The sequence below is a fragment of the Amblyomma maculatum genome, chromosome 8 (genome assembly GCF_055883805.1).
Source record: "Amblyomma maculatum isolate TAMU_Amacu chromosome 8, ASM5588380v1, whole genome shotgun sequence".
NCBI classification, from domain to species: domain Eukaryota; kingdom Metazoa; phylum Arthropoda; class Arachnida; order Ixodida; family Ixodidae; genus Amblyomma; species Amblyomma maculatum.
Genome location: NC_139351.1, coordinates 51,953,515 through 51,970,646, shown reverse-complemented (window position 1 = coordinate 51,970,646; position 17,132 = coordinate 51,953,515). Strand labels below are relative to the sequence as shown.

Here is a 17,132-nt window from a genome sequence, read left to right as displayed (position 1 = left end):
AAAATGAAGAAACATGCAAAATATAGCAGAACGGAGGTTTGGGCTAGTTGGTGATCATCCATGTTTAGGCAACAGCGCAAAAGGACAGAGACAAGTGGAAGGAGGTACACAACGACGACGCTGTTCAGCGTCGTCGTTGTGTACCTCCTTCCACTTGTCTCTGTCCTTTTGCGCTGTTGCCTAAACATGGATGCAAAATATAGCAGGGATAACTAGTGCTAAGCACCTAATTCGAATTTGATTAACTATGCAAATCAGCTGTAATTGGTTTCAGCTTCAGCGCTAAGATTTTAACTCTAAACCGTGCCTGAAATCTCTATTGATTTCGGCGGTATCTTATTATATGCTACCTCTTCCATATCATTCAAGAAGCGTTGTGGCCTCACAGTTTCGAAACGTGTATTTTCAATGTATACATAAAACCACCTGTGTTTTTGAATATATTTCATCAAGGCTCCAAATGGGGCGTAAAAGAAAAAGCGCTAAACACATTCTTCATTCACGCCATTGTCTTGCAGAAGTTAGGATCATGAACGTTTCAGTACTTTTTTTCTTATTAAATCATAGTTTTTCTTTATTGGAAAATTCCACATTGTGATCCGATTCGGTCAATATTGCTGAAAACGTGATGGTCACCGCGGACGCCTTGGAGGCGGATTTGGCGGAGTCCCTAAAGATGAAGGAGCTGGAAGCCTTGGCCCAGGATTTCTGAGTGGCCCTCCAGGGACACTGGGTGGTGGACCTGGACGCCAACCTCCCTGAGGGTTCAAGAATCTCGGTGGCGAAGGTTCCCGCCCTGGAGCGCGAGCCTCATTTTGATTTCCATTGTATGCAGGTGGTGGCGAACGAGGGGGACCCGGGTATGGAGGAGGAAGTTGATAGATGTTTGACTGCGGGAGTCCACGTGGTGAGATGCTAAGCTGATAACCTGCAGAGAGAAAAGGAAAGGGCTCTCTTTGTGTTTTATTCTGACTACTGAAGCTTAACAATGCTTGCAGATTAGTTCAAGCTAATTAACGAACAACATAAGAATTGCTAGAAAAGATGAGGCCTGTCGCTTGTTCACGAGCGAAACTGCATATATTAACAAAAAAATGACAGTGGAAACGAAAAAAATACGATGGAACGTGTTCACACCGTTTTTCGACTAAATGAATCAAATTTAAATTGATGCATCAACCAGTGAATCATTTAGTTACAGAGAAACTAACAGCGCTCCACTTAAAATATTTAAACATCTATTAATATAGGTGTGAACATTATTTTAGTAAATGGGAAAATATTAAAGAATTACTATGGCTCTTCCCTAAAAAACATAGGCAGTGGTTTGGATAACGAAATAACGGAAACCTGGATAACGAGCAAAACGCTTCTGTAATGCTTGATTCGACGTCATGGTTACGCTCGTATCGTATAGATTGTTTATCATAGGCGTAGACCTGGTTACTCAATGGCATATGTTTACGAGTTCAGCTTTGGCTTTATCATTTTTTCGCTGTTGTGCAGCCAACTACCAAGTGACTACTTCTGGATCGGATGAAATTAGTTTCTGAGCTTTTCTGCGTAGTCTAGCAGCAGCCGCACTCTCCTCTTCCACGTCGAGTGCGCACACCTATTCTCTGGCAAGCGCATTATATAGCCTTCTTGTGCATGCGTAGTAGCGCGTAGAGCATCTGTTGTAAACACGCGGCTGCAACGAAAGGTCGAACGGTGGGAGAGGAGGCGAAGCGCGCATTTGTAGCGATAACATGGAGGTGACGCACATGCGCAGTAGCGTGCGGCTGCGCTGAAAGGTCAGGCGAAGGAGTCGGTGGCGGCGACGGCGACGGCAGCGGCGAGGAGCGACCACTTGCTCGGCGCTTGATGTCATTCGGTTTCACACATGCGTATAAGTCATCAGTTCGGCTCACGCCAAGCTCGGCTCTGACCAGCGTAGTGAAACTTTTCGCTTCAAACATTTTCACTCAGTGGCGGTGTTACGCTGCCGACAGTTCATATCCGGTGTTGAAATAAGGAAATAGGTGGTGCTAGTCCAGAAGTCGTTCTCTTGAGAACGCTTCGTCCATAATAGAGAATTATTTCCTGCCTAATTTAAGCACTATGGCCCATTGTGCCAAATGCATTATTGATCTATACCGTCATATGTATGTATGTGTGTGCGTGCTTGTGTGTGTGCGTGTGTGTGGGAGGCGGGGGTGGGCAGATATGTGCTGGTTTACATAGGTGCCCGCTTTCCAACTCATAACTGTGATTATAGCACACATAAATACCTTTTTCTCTCCCCCTCTTCATATTTAGCGTCGTGATAATGAATTTACCACTTTCTGTGCAGTGCAGGATGCGCAGCAATATGCAATTAATGACTGTACGAAGGCCTGGTGTTTCCGCATTGTTCCAGACTCTTCTAATATCGTGTAGCCCGCTTATTTAGACGTTTCTTCGGAGACGTTAAATTTTCGACCTCAAATGCAACAGGCAATCTTTCTGCGATGGGAAACAAAGACTGTGCCAATATTTCGGCCACCAATATGCTGATTTTTTGCTAGCGCAACTTGACCACTAAATCCATTTTTTTTTGCGTTGCTATACATTTCTGTTCGTTTGCTGCCTATGGTGTTGTCACCATTACTTGTTGTTGTTGGATATGCAGTGCCCTTCAACACGCACCGCCCCTTAAAATGACGTCAGATGAACACAGATCCTCTGTTTTTCGTGCATCCCCATTAGGAGGCACTTTCCGCGGATGGCCTGATAATAATGCATAACTGTGACTCGACCTCTTCGATTGCGGGTTAACATTAAAAAATATGAAACTTGTCTGAATGATTGCGAATAATTTAAGATGCAACCTTTAAAAACTTTTACAAGAGTTGTCTAGAAAAAAAAAAGAAGCTCAGTCGCTGTTTCTATCTTGAATTTCTTATTGAGATTATTCTCTCCTGCCTTACATTGAAGAGCAGATGCATTGTTTCGTTACACCAGAACATGACCGACAAAATGAACTTTAATTTCGTAATAAACGGTTAAAAGGAGAGGATGTTTTGGCCTTCTAGGCAGCCATGAACTGTTACAGAGTTATCCCAAGTAGCGCGGCGATCATCAGGAACCCTTTGGTACCTCTCCGCTAGTGAAACACGTCGTTTCAAGTGTTCACAATGCACTATGACGCCACGCGTACACACAGAACGAAGGAATAGAAAATTATATGTGATCTTGTCTTTAAAGTTCACAGACTCCTACCTTTCTTCTAGCACGTTTAAGTAAGGATATTCGCAGGCATCATTTGTAAAGAATTTCAGCATGCGCTCGGATCCCTGTCGTTATTTACTGCAGCTGATGCTGAAAATCAGGTCTAACGCCAAACCATATCTTAAAAATAATAAATATATAATAACGAAACAAAGTTTGGTGATTTTATTCAGTCGAGAAATGAGCGATGGTGTGGTACCTTTGTCCAAGAAATGTAAGCAGCAGGATTCCTACAGTTGAAATACCGGCTGCCATCACGTGACTTATTCTTGTCGTTCTGAGTACAGAGCTCCTCCACAGCAAGTGATGACACTCGAATCCAATGTTCTCGCAATCCAGTATCGGACAGCCTAGGCCGCCATCTAAATGTCAGAAAAGGGGTCTCCTCCAAGTAACGGCAAGACCGAGGGCAACGCCTTAACGGATCCTTTGTAGCGCCAGTTATTTTTAACGGTGAGACCGTGGGGAAGGATTACCACGTACAGAAGAACAAGAGCATATGAGGGGTGCGGGAGGGGCTTATTTCTTGATGAAATGAGAACATTACCCTGGGGTTGGAAGGCGGGTCGCTAAAACGTCATACCTTTGAGAAGGCAGTAGATCCCGTGGGACCCACATTATATGCATAGACTGCGGGGTGCAGGCCGCGAGCTGGTGGATGTTGTGACATATTCTTGGTAGCGGCTGGAACGTAAAACAACCAAACGGCTTGCAGGACTTCAGCACGGATGAGAAAGTAGGCTACAGGAGTCATATTTGAAGCAGCCACAGAGTGAAATGCCTCAAGAACACTGACGACCTTAGCACAAATGATATAGATTGTTCCATTACTTAAAACGGGGAGGTCTGGTTAAGGTCACGCCTGCATGCACAGCAAGCTGCTGGTCTTCCTTCTTAACCTTGGGTACCTCCATCCACGTATACAACGATGACCTCTAGAGGCAGGTGAGCCTCTTGATCTTCCAATATCTGCCTAAACGACGATGCCCAATTTATATAAGTTGGCCTGCGATTATCGGTTGGCTTGCTTTTGCTTATTTGCACAACCTGCCAGGGATAATAACTGCCATTGGTGGCTGAAAATAAAGTGCGTTTTTGCATACACCATCAGGGCGTGCATGAAATGCCAGGAAAGCTACCAAAGGACTTGAATCACTTACGCCATATCTCCTGAATGCCAAAACAGTTTAAGCTGATAGAGAAAATTTTACCTTTGTGACTGTCATGGCGGCTTAAGCAGCCCGTCTTTTCTCGTCCTGCTCCAATTGCATTTCGTCTATTGAAGAGACGCGTTGGCGGCATCAGGACTTCTGGCATCTCCCGCAGCTGCACTGTGCGTGCCGTTATAGCGTAGGACATCAAAAGGTAGACGACAACATCGGTCTTGTCAGTGATGTTGAGCAACGCAGTCCTTTAAAAAGCCGCCACCGCACCATGCTTGGAATGCATTTATGGTTTCATTGCCTCTCGTTCCACTGCCTCATGGTGTCTCCTTCCTGTTCTTGTAACGCGCTTAAACCAGACAGCATCGCGTATAGGTTCCCACACCAGACTAACCTTTTACGCTCAAGAGACATCTCAGCCAATGTCAGGGCCTATTCTTGAACAATCTCCTCACTCATGCGGATTGCACGACATATATTTTGGCTCGCTAACGGTACACAAAGAAAATAGTTACGAGCCCCATAGCGGAAGTATAACGTGCTGCCGAGTTTTTCATCTTTGCGATGGCCTTTCCTTGTCTGGAGATTACTGCGTGATCAAGCCTAACCGCTTTATTATTGATTTATTTTGTAGAACCCGACCCTAACATGCAAGTATTTTTACAAAGAATGCCGCCCTCAGCGGCTTGATCAAGCAATGTGAAGTGACTGGCAATGCGGCAAACACTGAAGACTCTGTGTACTCCGCGTTATCGCTTCCGTGACCGTAAACCTTAAAATCTACTAAAGGCGTTTTCTTTAACTCACTAAACCTGAAATACCAAAAAACGTAAATATTACAGTATGAAAGACAACCTGGTCCAAATGTCTGTCAGATATTTATCAAAATGATCACTAAAATTGTTAGCACTTAATTGTTGATTAGGCTGATGAGTGAAAATTAGTATTGTTAGCTTTAGATGAGAATGTTAAAATATATATATATATATATATATATATATATATATATATATATATATATATATATATATATATATATATATATATATATATATATATAAATATATATATATATATATATATATATATATATATATATATATATATATATATATATATATATATATATATATTGAGCTCACATTTGGCAAGAAAAATTGATTTCTGAAAAACTTTGAAATCAGAAGCTTTTTTTGTAGGTTGTATAGAAACACCAGGTTTTCCGCTTCTACTGACGCGTCTGAAGCAAGAAGGTGGAGACGCGTCTGCAACCTCCTTGCTTCAGACGCGCCTTTGACGAGGTGGCTTTTATATGGCTTTCATACTAGATGTTCAATGTTTTTGCCTAAGAAATGCCTCAAAAAGCTGTTGTTCGTGCCTATTATTTCTCTTGCGGATTACTCTAGTGCGGAGAAACAAAGGTGACCAGTTTCCGCATTTTATCACTTGAAATACCAGGTTATTTCCTTCACGTGAACGCAAGGAGTTACCGTGCTCTTTCTGATGCATGCTTTTCCGCAGGGCCTGAGGATAGAACATGCAACACCAACAGCAGAAATAAAGAGTATTTTTTACTGCTTTGCTCCAGGAATTCGGGACTTTACAACGTCACAAATTTGAGGGCAAAGGCCAGAAAGTTTGTGCCGGGTAAGAAACGTCATAGTCCCTCCCAACGTTCTTTTCTCCCCATGACAAATTTTTTGGAGGCAAGGATTCACCTTAACATTTCCTTTTAAACAGTGCTTTTTGTCGACACATTCAATTTTTGTACCAAGTTTTAGCCACGTGCTACCAGCAGACAGAGCGCAAATTCAAAAGCTGCTATTCGGTTCTAGGACGTTCTTGGAAGGCCTGAAATGCCACTCCCCACTATTTTATCAGATAATAATGCCGCTTTAACACCCCAGTATTGCTTATAGTGGGGTGTTGCAACAAATTGTTTCAATTTAAGTTACTTTCAAAGCGAAATCGGGTCGGCACTCGATCTGTTGCGAGAACTTTTAGGTTCGAATTTTAGGTCTGCCATTTTACATCGCGACGAGAATTTGCTCCAAAAAGCAGCATTTTTATTGGTTTGAGTATTGCGCTTTTCTTATGAAACGAGCTTGTAGCAAAATGTGAATATGTGGTGCGGAATGCATTTCACTACCCGGGTATCATCAGAATTTTCAGATATGTTGACGCTTTCGTTATAATTTTAAATACGTCAACTAACCAACTCACTCATATGGCAGATAAAATCCTAAACATTTTAGCAGTTTTTCTTTAAACGCGGTTATCGCCAAGAATTTACTATCTGACAAGACCACCAGGCTTGATTACTCGGAATCTAGGTTTTTAGTGATAAACAAGTGTGCTTCAACTATCCGCTCCCAGGTATCAAAAGACAATTTCTTATTTTTATCATAGGAATCTGTCGACTCGTCATTCGTAACGCCTCCAGTTGCGAACCATTGTTCCACAAATCGACTTTAAAGAGTTGCTTGTGCGTTATGCACGAAAGCCTTTCCGACCAGGTGAACCAACTCCCACCTTCTTGCTTTAAGCTCTCTCTGCTGAAAGCGGTAGTTGAATGCTTGAAAAGGAAATTGAAGAAGGTGTCTAAAGCGAGGCAATATTGGGGTGATTAGTTGGCTTCATAAACATTCCCACCGGCTAAATTATGGTCACAAATATTGGGAGCGAATCTTGATGTTCGACCCTTCCACGAACTCTCTTGCCTTTAAGCTCCAATTTTTGGCGGTTAAAAGCCACAAGTATGCGAAACAATGCACCAAAATAATTAATGGAGTGCGCTGCTGGTTCATTTCAAAACGAGAGGCTTTGAGAACTCCAAAATCGCGGTCGACCAGGTACACAAAGTAGCCTGGCCTTTCATGCGAAAATTTTGAAGGAACTTTTCACCCTTTATTCACCGGACCATAATAATTGACAGCATAATGACAAGAGATAAAAATAGCTTCTCGAAGCATCTCTAATCAAACAGAATTAGCTGACTTCAATAGCTGAGCCGTCTGTAGTCCTCACTGAAAAATGGTGCCGTTTTGCGTGCTTTTGCATGTGCCCTTGTGCAACAAGGTGGTCATAAGCACTATATGTGCTAATAATAAATCAGTTTTAGGTCCGGCGACCCTCTGCGTTTATGCGTTTCTTCTGCATATTTTTTGTACGCTAGTTCTATTGAACAGTAGATATGAACGAAATGGCACAGCACTTCAAGCTTTTATTAGCCGACCCACGGGTTTCGGATAAAATGAACTTCCTAAGGTACAATTAGAAGCGATTACTCAAATGAGGACTTTAAATGTCCCCTTTCCTTGAAAAGCTTCAATAGAACGGCCCTTCTAGTATATAAAAAACGTTCCTGAGTAAATACGGTGGATTTCAGGTCTCGTGGCCGCATATGCATTAAACGACCGAGGAAAGTCTACCTAAGAATGAAAGGATAAATTGGCATTTATTACATAGAATAATTTATAAAGGCTTCGAAGATCAGCTATATTCACCTTCGTTTAAAGTGCCTCGCTCTTCTCCATAAATGAAGATCTCCGCGGCCGCTCTGGAAATTATAAATAAGAGGTATACATATATGGCTTCTGCTGTATCAGTCGTATTGCTGATGCCGTGGCCGCAGCATTGTTAACGTTACAATTTGCGGTTATCTAAAACACCGACAACCTTCGCCTAACGAAAATAAAGGAAAATAAAAGAGGAATCATTAATTACTTGACCAATCCGTTGTTTGCAGTGCAAAAATGTCATGATTTGGCACTTATCTTGGAAATGTAGCAATTAGGTGCAGCAGCCTTAGAAAAACAAACTGAATTCGAGTGACAGGCAAAAATAAGACTCATTCATATTACGTTTCATTCAATGTAATTGGTGCCATCAATAAGCAAGGTTCAGAATCACATATATCAATAAAGGAAACCACTGCGGTTCCTTAGGTTTAATAACCAAAGGAATACAGTTTGGTTTTTGCTGTCAAACTCAAACTTTGAATATTTATCTCTCTTGAAATCGCGGTACAATAACAGTATAATCATTGTCATCCTCATTCCTATCCTGACTATTCCTACTGCAGGTACACGCCTCTCCAATATCCCTTAAAACAATCCAGTCATGCGCCATCAAGAGCCTAAAGATCCCCAATATTTACCTAACCTCATTCGCCCATATAACTTTATGCTGCCTCCTATACGCTTGCAATCTCTCGGAAATCGTTTTGTGGCACTCACGTATTTATGATTCACTCTGCATTTGTGCTACATTTGCTGCCCTTTTTCACTCCTTGGTTTCACCTAAAATGTCATTAAATAACCTTCCTTGCTAACCAACGTTCCCCACTTTGTATATGTATGCCACATCGTCATTTACGGTTCCATAGGAATTTGCTTTGTCCCGAATATAAAATTAACCCATTTCGTCAGCCTTCATGTCTCTACCGAAGACGTGAATACATGCTTTTAGGCTGCTGTATATATTCGCGACCAGCAACAGAACGCTCCTGTTCATAATCGCGGGGTAGTTGCCAAACGTATGTCACGTATTATTATTTCATTTTGTTCTACTAGTTTTGCAGTCCGGATCTGTGGTTAGACAATGTGCTTAGTAGACCCATTTTCATATGACTACAAGCGACTCATTATCTATCGTAAAATGCTGCGGTCGTTAACGTATTCGAGAAATAAAATTTTAGTCTTCCATTTATTAATGTTGTATCAGAAGTCTCTTGAGTTCCACTTCACTTTCTGCCATTAAAGTGGTATCATCCGCATATCTAAGGTTGTTGATGCGTTTTCCAGCAATCTTCACTCCAGCTGAAGACTCGTCCAGACCGGCCTTCCTCATGATGCACTCTGCCTATAGGTTAATTAGGCAGGGCGACAGTATGCAGCCTCACTCCTTTCTCGATCGGAAACCAATCAGTAAGACCATGCCCAGTTCTGACTGTGGCCTCTTGTCCTTCATACAGGTTTCTGAGGTGACAGATGAGGTGAATTGGAACTCCCATCTATTGGAGAGCTTGCCACAATCTGCTGTGATCTACGCAGTCAAACGCTTTCGCATAATCAATAAAGCAGAAGTAGATGGGCTTCTGGAACTCTCTTGCTTTTTCCATGATCCAGAGAAGGTTGGCAACTTGGTCTCTAGTTCCTCTGCCCTTGCGAAACCCAGCTTGCACGTCCGGAAGCTCCCGATCCACATACTGCTGCAGCCTACCTTGGAGGATTTTCAACATCACCTTGCTAGCATGCGAAATAAGCGCGATCGTGCGGTAGTTGGAACAATCTTTGGCACTGCCTTTCTTTGGAATGGGGCTGTAAACTGAAGCTTCTTTAGAAGCTCATAAATAACCTTTAATTTTATCACGTTCTTTACTCTGCGTTGCAATGTTATCAACGAAACACTGACTGCTAATATATATTTTTAAGCTTCTTCTAGCCGTTTTAAAACCAGAATCTGCAGTATTTCTCGCAAGCAAATGTATTAAATGCGCTGAAAGGATAGCCTCTATCCTTAAGAAGTCTTCTTATGAAATTTGATATAATTTTATTATGGTAACTATAATTCCTGTCAGATAGTTCAATTCACTTGAACGCCACTTTAGTTTGGATAAGCTGTGAATATATGCATCCGTATAATTTACATTCAGCTGCTTTGGTTCGTTTACCATTCGGCTATTCCGCTGATACGTTTCGTCATGCTTTCAGACGTTCATTAAAAAAGAGAATGTTTAATAATGTCTTCAGTTCCATTTGAGCTACTAGATAATGACGGCTACGTCCAAGTGAATCGTGAAAGATTTTGGGCTTAATACGCGAGGAAGCCTGCTGCACAGATGGTGCTGTTGTCTAACGAAATGGTTGGGAAGCTGATCTTAGCCTGTTTTCCGAACCTACTCTTAGAAATTTTAGTATCTTTGAGGGATTTGTAGTAAAAGAGTTTTACAGCCATTTTAGCGAACTCAGCGAGTGAGTGTGAAAAGGGTTGTTGGATCGAGTAGTATATCTTGGTTGCACTCTCGAATCTTTGCTGCACTTTCTAAGTGATACGAGAAAAAAAGCTGTGCTATAATGACCTCTGGTGTACAAATGTTTGCACATTGAACAATGTGCTCGTTTTAGGCTCGCCGAAAGTTTTGCCCTGTGAACGAGTGGCTGCAGGTTTTTTCCTAAGATTGCTGCAGTGATAATTACATATTGTGCGCCACCGCTCGAACAAACGGTTTTATTCCAGCTACAATCAGGAACGCTGCGCGTTATCGTACGAACACCGGTGAATAATGACGATGCTGCGTATGTAAAGGTGAAAGAGGTGAACGTTCCGGTCCCGCGCTGATATAAATCCCCCCGGCGAGGAAGCAGCCACCCTGGGCGCTGTTTAGGTGGAAGCGGGTCGGCGGGTGTACGGCTTCATGCGCGAAACATGAACAACTTCTTCTGAGCGCCGTCGACGATCGGCCACGGTATGGGATGGGACAACGCGGTATTTCACGGGAGATGTTTACTGGAGCACGGTGTAAAGACCGACATTGCGATGGAGGAACTTCTCGCACAATCCAGGCTTGAGGATCGGTGTCCAGAGTAGCACTTCATCACCGGTTGTGAAGGAGGTAGTGCGGTGGTGCTGGTAATAGTGGTGCCTTCGTTATTGCTGAGCGGCTTCAGTGTTGCGGCGAGCAATTTTGCCGGTAATGGGCCATACCTGAAGAAAACTGGTCGCCCAACGACGCAGATGGAGACGCAAGAACAGAGAAGAAGATGGTGTCGAACAGCGCTGTTCGTGGACGGCCATAGACTAAGACAAATGAGCTGTAGCCAGCGGCGCGTGGAAAGGCGGAAATTTATTCATAGGTAACGAAAGGCAAAATGATGTCCCAGTTCTTATGGTCAGGACTGACTTACAAGGACATCATGTCGGACAAGGTGCGGTGAAAGCTTTCGATGAGGCCATTGGCCTGAGGATGATAGCTAGAAGATGTCTTGTGGATGCTGTTGGCTGCGTGGAGTAATTTCGCCAGGACTTGGGAAAAAAATATCTTCCCACGGTCGCTAATCAAGATACGGGGAGCGCCATGACGCAAGATTATCGCTCGCAGGAAACACTGGGCAACTTCAGAAGCGGCACCGGTGCAAGAGGGGCTGTTTCAGCGTAGCATGTCAGGTGGTCAGTGGCGGTTACAACACATCAATGACCGGCGGCCGTGAGAGATACATACCGATTAAGTCAAGCGAATACCGAATAAGTCAATGGCGACAGAATCAAACGGCAACGATGGGCAAGGAAGAGGTTGCAGGGGGCCGGCATGAAGACACGTTGACCGCTTACGATGTTGGCAAGGCGCACACGATGATATTTATTTGGCGACACTGGTAGAAAGCCCGGGCCAAAGGTAGCAGCTTTTTATACGGTCGTACGTCTTGTGGTATCCTGAATGTTCGGCAGTGGCATCGTCTTGGTAAGCCTCCAACACTCGATGATGGACAGAGCGAGGAACAACGGGAACCCACCAGTGACCAGTCGTGGGGTATACAGAGAGGTAAAGCGTTCCGTGTTGTATCCGGAAATGGTGAAGCTGACTTTTGGATGCCGGTGATTGACCGCGGAGGCGATCGATTATTGTGCTGCAGTAAGGATCAGCCTGCTGGAATGCCGGGAAGTTGCTGCTTAGGTCCAGCGGAGAGGCCTCGATAGGTGCAAAATCTAGACGATCACCGGAAGGCCGACGCGAGGGGCAGAGTGGAGTGTCCGTATGGGAGTTGGTTGGATTAGAAGACAGCGGGCAACGAGAGAGAACATCAGCATCGAGATGTTTTCAGCCAGATTTGTACGTGATAGTAAAGGTACCTCTTACAAACGTAGCACCCAGCGGCCGAGCCGTTTGGTGAGTTTTTTAACGACGACAGCAACAGAGCGTGATGGTCGGTGGCGATTGTGAAGTGGCGGCCATACAAATAGGGTTGACATTTTTGGACCGACTGAACAACGGCAAGGCATTCTTGTTCTGTAATGCTGTAGTTACGCTCAGCTGCTGTGAGAGAACGGCTAGCGTATGCCACAACCTGCTCTTCGAATCCAGCGTTGCGTTGTAAAAAAAACGGCACCGATGCCTTCCCCACTGGCCTTAGTATGAAGAATCCTGGGAGCTGTCTGACCAAAATGTCGAAGCATAGGAGGTGGAGTGCTTGCTTGAAGGATTGGAAGGTCTGTTCGAATTCATGGAACCATAAGAAACGCGCGTCCGACTTCAGGAGGTTGTGTAAAAGGGCCGCAATGGAAGCAAAGTTTCGGATAAAGCGTCGGATGTACGACGCCAACCCGAGAAAGCTGCGCAGTTCTTTCTGGCGTTTGGGCGGAGGAAAATTATTTACATCTGCAATTTTGTTTGAATCGGGCTGTATTCCCTCCTTGCTAACGACATGGCGGAGGACTGATAATTTTGCTGGCGAAGTTGCATTCTTTGGTGTTCAGCTGGAGACCGGCTCGTGCCAGACGTGTGAGAAATTGTGAAGTGCTGGGCGAAGTCCGACGAAAAGATGATAATATCGTCTAGATAACACAAGAATGTCTTCCATTTCATTCCTCGAAGCACTGTGTCCATCATGCGCTCGGAGGCGGCTGGAGCATTACATAAACCGGAAGTCATTAAATTGAATTCATAAAGACCATCGGGAATAGCAAATGCAGTCTTGTTCCTGTCGGATTCATGAATGAGAATTTGCCAATATCCCGAACGCAGGTCGAGACCTGAATAATACTCTGCTCTGCTCCTTGAAGCTAGTCCAGTGCTTCATCGATGCGTGGTAGCGGGTAAACATCGTTTCGGGTTTCCTTATTAAGGGCCCAATATTCCACGCAAAACCGCACAGAACCATCTTTTTTCCTTACGAGAACAACAGAAGAGGACCAGGGGCTGCCCGATGGCCGAATAATAGTTTGCGCGATCGCGTCAGCAACTTGGTCCTCAATGATTTTGCATTCTGATGAGGAAACGCAATATGGGCGGCCTCATTGATCCCTTATTCTCTATGCGGTGGGAGGTGACATATTTTTGGCCTACAGTTAACGTACACACATCAAATAGTCTTTGTGTTTCGAAAAGACTGCGAGCAATGCCGCCGACTGTACAGAAGTTAGGTCAGTGCTGATGGTTGCCGCGAATGCCAAGGAAGGTCGCTGAGGTAGAGCATCAGAGGGTGGCGAAGCACAGGAAAGCGTGGCGAGGGGATCAGGATCTTCAAAAAGAAATCCAGTAGTTCCTCCTTCGGGAAAAATAAAGGCTGTGTACGAGTGTTCATCCCCGCGACCACCGCCCAACCGCGGTTGAAACAGGTGAGGCAGGAGACAAACGCTGCCGTCAGAGGTCCACCGCGGTGCTGGCGTCAATAAAGAATCGCCGTCAAGTGCATAATCGAGGTTAACAATGATGACGGGCTCACGGCCAGGGCTCAAATCGTAGTCAAGGGCAGCGAGCACACGTAGAGGGGAGTAGGCACATTCTGCTTCGAACTCAGTGTCCGCAATGTGAATGAGTCGGTCACGGCAGGAGATAAGGGAAGACGCCGACGATAAAAAACCCCAGCTTAAAGTTAGTTCATGAACGCATGACGGAATAACCACAAACTCAATATAATGCCGCTGGTCATCGATGAGAACGCGCGCTGCGCATTGCCCTATAGATGTGGTGGTAGTACCATTGGCTCCACGAAGACGGGGACCGATGTACAGAGTTATTACTTTGCGGGGACGATAACACAAGTTGCTATTAAGACGGAATAAGCACCACCCTTATCGATGAGAGCATCAACAGATACTCCTTCGATCAGTACCTTCAGTATGTTAGAGAGGTGTCCGGAAGGAATTCCAGAGTTCGATTTTGAAGCATCTTTCCCTCCAGAAACGGCTTCTGTTAGTTTTCCGCACTAAGAAGGAACGATTGGGAGAGCGGTTGACGTGGGGACGGGTGGCGTAAAGGCGATGGGGAGCGGCGTCGGGTAGAACGAGAGGATCGGGAATTATCCTGGGAATCCTGCGGCGGTGGAGAACTACGGAAGGAATCGGAGTATGGGACCGTAAGCATCTTCAGGCTGGCGCAGGTGGGCATTCTGGAATGAAGCATAACCACGCTGTTCATCTTGCTGGCTCCGGGGACAGACGCGGGAGATGTGACCGCGGATTCCGTGGTAATAGCAGACTGGGCGGGAGGACGCCAGGATTGTCAATAACGGGGCGGTCGAGAGCATGGGGCTACTGGAGCCACATGGCCATACACAAGAGCAAGACAAGGAGAATGGACTGGGGCAGGTGGCTTCGAAGCCGTTTCGGCGTACGTGGGTAAGCAGCAGGCGGTAGTCGTCGGGGCTGACGCCTGCGCAGTTCGTCCTGGACGACGCTGCGCAAATCTTAAGTGGCTGAAAGTAGGTTCGAGCTTCCAGGCGCTAAGCTCGCCTGATTGGCGAGCTCCTCTCGTATAATGGCACGGATAATGGTGCGCAAGTTGCCGTCAACAAGAACGCCGCCATTTATGTTGTCTCGCTTCAGGCGGCACGACTGAAGGTCGTCCAGGCGTTGGCTGGTGGTGGCTATGTCCGATACAGGGGGGGGATTCTGTACCAGCAAGGCGTTGAATGCGACGATTACGATGCCCTTAACAATATGGCGAACGCGTTCAGCTTACGTCACAGCAGCATTGACTCGGCGGCAAAGGGCTAAAACGGCCTCAATGTATGATGTGTAGGACTCACCAGGCTCAAGACGGGCTTAGAGCTTCGTCTTAGCCAGCTCAGAACGATGAGATGGCGTGCCGAAAATTTTCCGTAGCTACTGGGTGGATGTTGACCAATCAGGGATGTGGCCCTCGTGATTGAGAAACCAGGTTTTTGCGACGTCGGTCAAGTAGAAGACAACGTTCAGTAGCTTACGGGAGTCATCTCTGCGGTTGAAGGAACTCACTGTGTTGTAATCATCAAGCCAGTCTTCGACATCATCGCCGAGAAGGCCGGCAAAGCGCTGGGGTTCGCGCTGGCGGCTGGTGATGGTCCAGATAGGAGTAGCCACAACAGGAGGGGCAGATATCGGGAGCGGGTGGGTTCCGTTGCCCTCGTTCCTACTGAAGGGGTGTGAGGGCAAGCGAAGGCCGGAACGGACCTCGATGGGGAATAGTAAACAGGTCTAAAGCGAGAGTCTTGGGATACTAAGGGCACCTCCGCCCCTTGTGAGCCACCGCTCGAACAAACGTCTTTATTCCAGCCACAATCTGGAACGCTGCGCGTGATCTTGAGAACACCGGTGAATGGTGACCACGCTGCGTATGTACAGCGAAAGAGGTGAAAGTTCTGGCGCCGCGCTCACAATATTCATTTCGTTTCAGCTATCTATGTTTATTGCTATTGGGACAGGGTCCTCTGAGGTCATTTGCAAAATATTTAAAGTAGTCAACTATTGATCTGGTTCAAATGTGTAGCATACTTACATAAAACAGAAGACAGATAACGAGAGTCGAACCATGGTAAACGAAGAAGTCGTCGCTTCATTGCCTCCCTTAGAAACAAGTAATGGTATTCAAGGAGAAATGAGATACATACATTTATGAGCCCAACACTGTTTTTCAATTATTTCAAGACTTGCATTTGCACAGAAAATTAGATTCCGCGAGCCGGCAAAAATTGATGTTGGATTTCTTTGAAATATTTTACGCACAAGATGGTGGTAGAAAAAACTCTTTTTCGACCAATTTCTCCAAATAAATACTCACAAAAATTTGAAAACTGAAGATATCACGCACGATCTGGAGAAACAACAAATATGCACTTATTTGCTTTATCGAGTATAACCTGCAGCGCTGTTGAAAGCAAAGCAGAGTGTATGTTATCTGTTTCGCATATTGTGTGAAGAGCAAATAGCGATTTTTTATTCTTATAAAGAAATGGTATCCCAAACCAAGAATTCGCATAGACTGAGCTAGCATGACGCATATGCTAAAACCGTATAATATATTTTAAAATGACAGGAAACAATCTTGCGCTTAAAGAGTGCTTAAAGTAGTGTTAAGACTTGCTTTACTGGCAGACCTGAAAATCAATGTGATATAATTTCAACGCGACCAAGATAATGCGGCTGATTGCATCGCGGCAGAGCATATTCGAGTGACCTTGCTGTCATTCTAGTTGATTAAGCAGGAAATAATGGCTCTGCCCCTTCATGAATCACTGCCTTGCCATGGCGGAGGGGCTTGCTAAACTCGATGAAGCCGTGAGCTCTGCTGTTTAGGGCCACCCAAGACAGACAGGTCAAAGCAGAAAGTTCTGAAAAAATATAATCCACTGGAGACGGTAATGGTAACCCACTTCAGTATTTTCTGCCAAGGAAAGCCTTTGGCCAGTCGCAATAGCATTAATAATAGGGCGCCGGAAGATGAGCACCCAAGGTTGGAAGGCGTCCCACATGTCACTGGGGATTAACAAAGGCCGATTCCTAATTGTTCCAGGACGAATGAAGTGGCTGGGCTAAAGCCAAAAGGACACTCAGCTGTGGACGTGTCGGGAAGTGACCGGAAAGTCCGATGTTGCAAGATTTATCACATAGCAACATGGAATTTAAGATCTATGACGCAAGGTAAACTAGATGTCGTTAAGCGAAAAATGGACAGATTTAACATTGATAAATTTGGTATCAGCGAGCTCAAGTGGACCGAATGGGAGAATTCAATTCCGGCGA

At 45.0% G+C, this 17,132-nt stretch overlaps 1 protein-coding gene across 4 annotated transcripts; it reads right to left on the bottom strand.

The window, feature by feature from the left end:
• Positions 1–441: 441 nt before the first annotated feature.
• Positions 442–15,992, bottom strand: LOC146181153 (uncharacterized). 4 transcript variants are annotated; one of them, XM_084577858.1, is made up of 4 exons: positions 15,889–15,992; positions 7,919–7,971; positions 3,833–3,933; positions 442–928 (listed from the first exon to the last, which is right to left on the bottom strand). In XM_084577858.1, the coding sequence occupies exons 1-4, from the start codon at positions 15,921–15,923 to the stop codon at positions 767–769; spliced, it is 351 nt and encodes a 116-aa protein (XP_084433984.1). In that variant the 5' UTR covers positions 15,924–15,992; the 3' UTR covers positions 442–766. The 4 variants fall into 4 exon arrangements, 3 of the variants coding, with proteins under 3 accessions (XP_084433984.1, XP_084433982.1, XP_084433983.1); XR_014700418.1 differs by lacking the exon at positions 3,833–3,933 and adding an exon at positions 4,461–4,575 and having other exon boundaries at positions 447–928; XM_084577856.1 differs by lacking the exon at positions 3,833–3,933 and adding an exon at positions 4,461–4,580 and having other exon boundaries at positions 447–928.
• Positions 15,993–17,132: the final 1,140 nt, after the last annotated feature.

Coding starts and splice junctions, on each gene's coding strand:
- LOC146181153 (XM_084577856.1), bottom strand. CDS start 15,923: ATGGTTCGACTCTCGTTATCTGTCTTCTGTTTTAT. Junction 7,972..15,888: donor TTATCTGTCTTCTGTTTTAT/GTAAGTATGCTA, acceptor TATAATTTCCAG/AGCGGCCGCGGAGATCTTCA. Junction 4,581..7,918: donor GCGAGGCACTTTAAACGAAG/GTGAATATAGCT, acceptor CGGCACGCACAG/TGCAGCTGCGGGAGATGCCA.